This window comes from Gavialis gangeticus, unplaced genomic scaffold (assembly GCF_001723915.1).
Source record: "Gavialis gangeticus isolate Ggan-Ray unplaced genomic scaffold, GavGan_comp1, whole genome shotgun sequence".
Lineage (NCBI taxonomy): Eukaryota > Metazoa > Chordata > Crocodylia > Gavialidae > Gavialis > Gavialis gangeticus.
Window position 1 is genome coordinate 211,692,116 of NW_017729032.1, and position 6,936 is coordinate 211,699,051.

The window sequence follows — 6,936 nt, forward strand, 5'->3', positions numbered from 1 at the left end:
AAAAAAAAAAAAAAAAAAAATATGGAATTCAAGGTAACCCCCCATACCTAATTCCCACACTTAGAGTAGATAGCAAGCTAATGAGGATGCTATGAGACAAATAGTTGTTCTTGTTTTATGTAAAAATGCCTGTATACAATTCTATTCTTTCAGGTTTTATTGTGCCAGTGCAATTGTTATGTGGCTGAGGATCAACAATTTCAGTGGCTTGAAAAGGTAAGATTGAGATAAGTGCAAGTTAACCATATCTTGAAAAAAGTTTCTTTATAAGCCACACCCTTTATAGTGCCCAGTTATTTTTATATGGTTTCCTTTTCTCTGTTGGTTTAAAAGAAAAAAACAATACCCAAAAAGCTAAGCATTTTCCAGATTTCCTATCTGGAAGTTGCATGAAATCCCATAATAGCTGTCACTTGGTATGCCTGCTGTCATTAACTTGGTAAAAGTTTCCATTAGAGAGTGTGTTTTCTTACACTTATAACTTTAAAAAAAAATGCTGCTTAGGCTTAAATTTCCTATTACTGGTTTTAGCTCAGAGGTGAATTGTTTCAACCACTTTTGAGTTCTAAGGAGTGGAAAAATACTTTCCTTCCTTAATAAAAATAAAATCTAATTGCATTTGAACAGCACCACAGCTACCAAAAATAACCAATTTAGAGCTTGGCATGAACAAAGTCCTTATTAAGAAGCATGTGCTCTGTTTCTTTAATGGTGATGAAGCTTTTAAAACAAGGATCTTTCTGAGCATGTATGGTCCATCTGTGCCATTATTATGCACTTTCCCATTTTGCTGTTGTTTAGACTGCTGCTGGAGCAGCTTGCATTATTGCCAGGTCCAATTCTGAAGGCAATTTTTAATTTACTTTTTTCTTTTTCGCAATGTTGACAGCTGCTTTTCAAATAAAAGCTGAAATCCTTCTATGATCGCTTGACTCCAGGAGCTGGAGAATTAAACATTTAATGTTGAGGGGGTTGTTTAGAAGCCCTATGGATTGGAACGCTATGCAAATTACTTGCATAAATAGGTTATATCATTTTCAGGGCTTCTCTACAGGTGCAGGGCAGGAGGCACATTTGTGGGATCGCCCATCAGATCCCATCACAGCTTATCACCAGCACAGAAGGAGCCTGCGATCACAAACCTGGGCTCCCCCTGCACTGACTCCCACGGCTGAGTCCCGCAGCTGACTGGGTTCACAGGAAGAGTGGTGTTCCCACTGCTGGTGGCTCACAGTAGGGACAGTGTCCTCTCCACTGCAAGCCCACCACTGTGAACCTTGTCAACTGCAAGGCTGACAGTGGGTGGTGTTGCCCTGTAGGGATGTAAACATAGTGTGTAAAAACAAACAAACAAACAAAAAAAACCAAACCCCCCCCCCCAATTTAAGCTCTTCTAATTATATTGGTTAGCAGTTTAACTGATAACGTATGTAGTGCATGTATGTGAAAGAGAGAGCCTGTGTATAAGTCTGTGTGTATGTGCACAAGGGCAAGTTGCAGGTGGTGGCAGCAGTGCCTTTGCTTCCCATTACAGCGCACAGGCTCGGGGTGGGCTCCCTGCTGGTTGGTGGGTGGGGGGGCTCACAGCTAGAGGGTTCTTCTCCATTTATCTCTGCTCCCTCCTGCAGGGGCTTCCTACTCCTGTGCCTGACCAAGGTGCCAGGTGGCCCAGATTTCTGCCATCCTCCCCTGCCTGGCACTGCTGCAAACAGGGTTGAGGCACAGAGCTGGTCTGGCAATTTTGTTAGCTGGAAAACACCTCTGCTTCCCTGGGCAGGGCAGCAGGGAGCCAAAATGCCACAACAAGCAACGCATTACCTGCTCAGCCCAGCCCAGCCCAGGTGTTAGGGCTCGGTAACAGGGCTCTGGAGCTCTATGTGCCCACATGCAGCCTCAGCTGCAGCCACCCCTTCCCACATATTACCCTCTTCCCCAGCCTGTGTGACATGAGCAAAGTGCCCCCTTCCCTCACTGCTGTCACTTTGGGGCTGAAGGGGCCCAACCCTCTACACCCTACTCACTCCTCAGGGAGCTCGTGGCAGGCCAAGGATCAGCAATGCAGGGTGCAGGCGACAATCATGCCCCACACCTCCTTGCCCCCTGGAAAGGACAGTAGACCCCCCCCCAATGACACCTGGGCCTGGGGAGATGCAGCCCTGCCCGGCAGGCAGTACAGCCCAGGAAGCCATGGGTGGCAGCAGCAAGCAAGGGGTTTTACCAGCCTGCTGCAGCACTGGGAGGAAGGGAACAGGCAGCATGCCTCCTGCCCCACTAGACAGCGGAGTAGGGGAGGGGAGGGGAGCGGACTAGTACCTAATAGCTAGGCTCTGTTGACCTTTGTTCAGTCGTTTGCAGCCTCCCCACCACCTGTCATGAGCAGCCCAGTCTGGCAGGCAGCAGGGAGGCTGCAAGTGGCTACACTGGGGTGTAGCCAGCTATAGATACTAATCTTCCCCTCCACCCCCCACCTCCTTCACTCCTTCCACCCTCCCCTTGCTGTGCTGCCTTCCAGTTGCTGTTGGGGCACTGTGTGGCTTGCCTTCCCCCTTTCCCTGCCAGACGCACCCAGCCCATGCTAAATGATAGCCAGTAAGCTATAACTGGTTATCACTGGGCTTATTGATTACATGATTAATTGCTTAACTGTTCAGATACCTAGCTCCCAGCCACAGGGTAACACTTGGCTCCACATTCAATTAATGGTGCAGTTGAAACAATTTGCAAAGTTATTTCACCTTTCTGTGGAATAACTTTGTAGCTTATTGTTTGTTTTATTGCACCATTAATTTGTTGAATGTGTAACTGGGTCACAACTTAAGGCATGATTACCCGGTTAATCATGCCTTAAGAGTAATGTATAGAGGGGACCTCAGTGAGGTTGAAAGTAGGGGTTTTTTTGTTTGTTTGTTTGTTTTTGTTTTTGTTTTTTGCTTCATAGACGAGATTCTTTCAAAGAGAATTTCTTTAAAAAAAACCCCATGAATGGTACAGTTTTTTTAAATAAATGTCATAGGAAAAATAATTCATTTGTTGTGTTAAACATACCGGCAGTGGTATATCTGGTCTTTCCTGCTTGGAAAGGTGGAGGAGGGGGCTCTTCAGCACCTGAATTCTCCTGTTTCAAGTGATGGAAGAGAGAGAACTGCTTCTAAACAAACTTCCCATGTCGTTAGTCATTGAAGTTAAATGATGCTAAAGACATCTGTAAAACTCTTTTGAGCTTGACAAAAATATTTCCAAAATCTTTCAACTTGTTTTTCAGTCTTCAGCAGCTTGTGATGTTATTTTGTTGTTCTCTACTTAACCTAGAGCAGGGATCTGCACTGTTTTGAAGCATGGGGTGCTTAATGGAGGCCCCTCTTACAGTCCTGCCGCCACTGCTTTTTGCCGCTGCTGAAATACTGGAGAAGCCCCCTGGCTTCAATGCCTGGATGAAATGGCTGTGGGCTGTAGGTTGCTTACCCCTGCCCTAGAGTTTCCAAAAGAAAGCTAATCCTGAATATCTGCTCCTGTTAAAAATAATCTACACAAATTAAATTAATCTATACAAAGCACAAAAAGTTTTAGTATTTAGTAATGTATTTTTTCATTTTTCCACCAAAGTATATCTTAATGTCTTATCAAGTTACAAAGAGCATACTCTGAAACATTACAGATGGATGTTCAGCATGATTAATATGGAATCCTGTAGTCCCTGACAAGTGTTTTTGTATTTAATATGCTATAAATTCGTCCTACATACAGTAAGATGTAATTTAATAGACTGTACAAATACACTTCTGTAACTTATTTTTCATATTCTTGTTTCCTTCCTGATACAAATCCTCAGAGGATAATATAAAGAAAATATGTACACTTCTGCTGTGATAGAATGCTTATTTACAAAAACGAGGATGAAAATTACAGTGAAAAAAAGAAGGCATTTCTAATATCTTAAACTAACAAGTAGTAACATCCAAAGACTATATGAGAGGAAGTTTGGGATCCAGAACTTCTGGGTTTTTTTATGCAGCAGTATTTGTTCAACTCAAGAAACAATCTGAAAAAAAAAATCAAGATTGCCCTAAAAAGTTCTGGGCAAATTTCAGTTTTAAATAGGATGAAATGAAGAAGAGGTATAATGTGGGAATAAGTAGTGGACAGCTTTATAAGAAGATTTTGTTAATTTATGTAATCTTGGGGCTTCATATGGAGTCCTTTCCCTTTCTGCTCATAGCATTAGAAAAAATAAATTGTTCAGTTCTCCACAGATCTTTAGACAGAACCAAAATCTGATATACAGGGTAAATCTACAGAGAAAATCAGTAAACTTAATACATGTGTTATATCTGTTACCTCCTCTCATATTTCATTCTTTGTTTTGATCCTAGGTTTGAGTACAGGAAATCCTGCTGAGTGATAGAAATCACACTTAACTCTGCAAATCTAAATTAAACTGCTTTTAGCTATAAAAACAAAATTAAACCTATCTTGCATAATTGAATTCCATTATATGTAATCCCAAGAAAAAAAAAAGTTTATCTTAGTGTTTTTATTCCAGGTTTTTGGCTACATACAGAAGAAGGACTTACAAGTGATCATTCTTTCAACATGTCCTGTAACTAATTATAAAACTCCAGAATCCACTTTAACACTTCCTTCTCCTTTTCTGAAAGCTTTAAAGACCAAAGAATTCAAAGACACAATCTGTTGTCCATTGCTGGAGCAGCCAAACATTGTACAGGACCTTCCTGCTGCTGGTATATTGGAACTTTAGTTTCATTTTTATATTCAACCATTTCTTTTGCAAAAACATCCTTGCATTCTGCTACAAGCTAGGTTGTTGAATACATTAATTTTGAATAACAGCATTTAAATGTTTGATCCTAACTTTCAAATTTTTTCCAAAATGTAGTGAATGGGGCAGGACCATGAACTCCCAAAAAATAATGCATAATATTTTGGCATTTTACAAAGCTACTAGTAAAGCAGTCAGTTTAGCAAAGGTTTTTTACATAATTTAGTACCTATCATATACAAAGTAACATTATGCCACTTACATTGTATTCTCTGACTTAGCTGTATAATTTTCTGTTAACTCAAGGTATTTTGAATGCCCCATCACTGAAGTAGCTAAATATCTGTTGTGGTATTGGAACAGTTCCTCATATTGGATAATGTACAGTGATTGATTCATTGATTCAGCCTGTTAATAATTTCTTTCCTAATCAGACATGTAAAATCATTTTCACAGTGAAAACTATTAGACCTGCTCAAATTCTCATCAAGGATAGTATATGTAAATAATCATAAAAATTGTTGGCTGAAGGATGCTGACAGCCTACTGATTTAGGAGGAAAACATTATCTACCACAAAAGTTCTTGATAGTATGGGGTGTTTTGTATTAACATAAGAAAGTAAAGTGGATTTTAAGCAAAGTCTCATTCTGCCCACTGGTACTTCCTGATTAACATTGCCCAGCAATAAATACTAACTAACTCATTTTTACAAGCCCCTTTTATAATTTAGGTTCTCAGATACCAAGAGAATGTGAGAACCTGTAATAAGATTTGAAATTCAGTAGTTTATACACAGAGAAGGTTTTAACAACTTCTTTGTTTAGAATGCTGAGTTTGAGCACAATCATATTTTATTTTACTGAGCTGAGAGATGTTACATACACTCTTTGATGTAACTTGTGTTTTCTCTTGGTCTTCATCTAGTTCTGAGTTACTGTCAAGTATGGCAGATTCCTGCAGTGCTGTATCAGTGCTATACTGATGTCGTCAAACTGGATACCGTTACAATTGAAACATTCAAGCCTGTGCTTTCTTCTAAGATCATGGCAAGTTTAGTCAAGGTAAAGCTTGTTTTTAAAGATTAATTGATACATAGGTTTTTGATATTAGAGTGTTCTGAGGTTTTGGGTTGTTAAGGTTAAGTGAGATGTAGGGAAGTTTGCAGAGAGACAGAGGCACAAATTTGGATTAATGGACTTTTCTGAAGAGAAGTATTAGCAATTGGAGTACTTGAATGGTTTAAACTGTTTCCATCTGTGATCAACCCCTAAATATCAGTGAATCTAAAAGTTAACACAAGTAGTCCAGTATTTCAAGAGATGCTTTCAAATGTCTGTTATTACTTCAGCTTCTTATAGAAGCCTCTCTTTTAAAAGCCTGTAAGCACTGTCATGTGTTTACTGATCCCATATAAGTGTCTTACCCCTGTACATCCATAGTCAGGATGATGCCATTCTATCAGTTATACATTTTCTGGGCTCTGACCTAGTCCATACATATTCTGTTTTGAAATTATTTTCTAAGCTGTATCAGCTTCATAAAAATATAGATTTTGGGGCATATTGAATCATAAAATTTGTGCATTGAAACCTGACTCCTGCAGATGCAGTACTAAACCCGGTGCTGTAGCCTGAGGTTTAGCTACTCAGTCGCCAGCAAAAGAAAAGTTAAATGTTTTCCTTTCTAAAATGATTTGAATGAACTGTGGCTGCTCAGAAACACTTTCTCTGCATTTGCCAATTGGACTTTCATTTAAATGGAAATAGCAACCAGTAGGAGTGTCTGTGTATTTCAGCTGTAACTGTAGGAGTTGCAAATTTCAGCTTTCAGACAGTGCCTATTGATTTTTTTTTTTTTAAAGGATCCAACAGGCTGTTAAATTGGCTGTTTAAATTTTAAGTACTCTCTTCGGGGGGGGGGAAGTATATGAGGAAGGGAATACAAGTTAACAAGTCCCAGTGTACGATTAAACTGTATTCTCTTTTGGTGTGTTCAAAAGCACTCTCTCTATCTTCTTTTTTTAATATAGTTAGTATTTTAATCACTTCACTGTTCACAGGAGTAAAGTTTTGAATAGGAGGTAAAGAGTGATTTTTTTTTTTTTTTTTTTTTTTTTTTTTTTTTTTTTTTTTTTTTTTTTTTTTTTTTTTGGTGGGT

The 6,936-nt window shown here is 39.4% G+C and overlaps 1 protein-coding gene across 1 annotated transcript in view; it reads left to right on the forward strand.

Annotated features, from left to right (window-relative positions):
* The window catches only part of PSMG1 (proteasome assembly chaperone 1), a 12,214-nt gene that overhangs the window by 4,972 nt on the left and 306 nt on the right, over positions 1 to 6,936 (forward strand). The window contains exons 4-6 of the mRNA XM_019525384.1: positions 154 to 216; positions 4,541 to 4,739; positions 5,704 to 5,840. Coding sequence (XP_019380929.1) covers positions 154 to 216; positions 4,541 to 4,739; positions 5,704 to 5,840 — 399 coding nt within the window. The remainder of the gene's footprint in view (positions 1 to 153; positions 217 to 4,540; positions 4,740 to 5,703; positions 5,841 to 6,936) is intronic.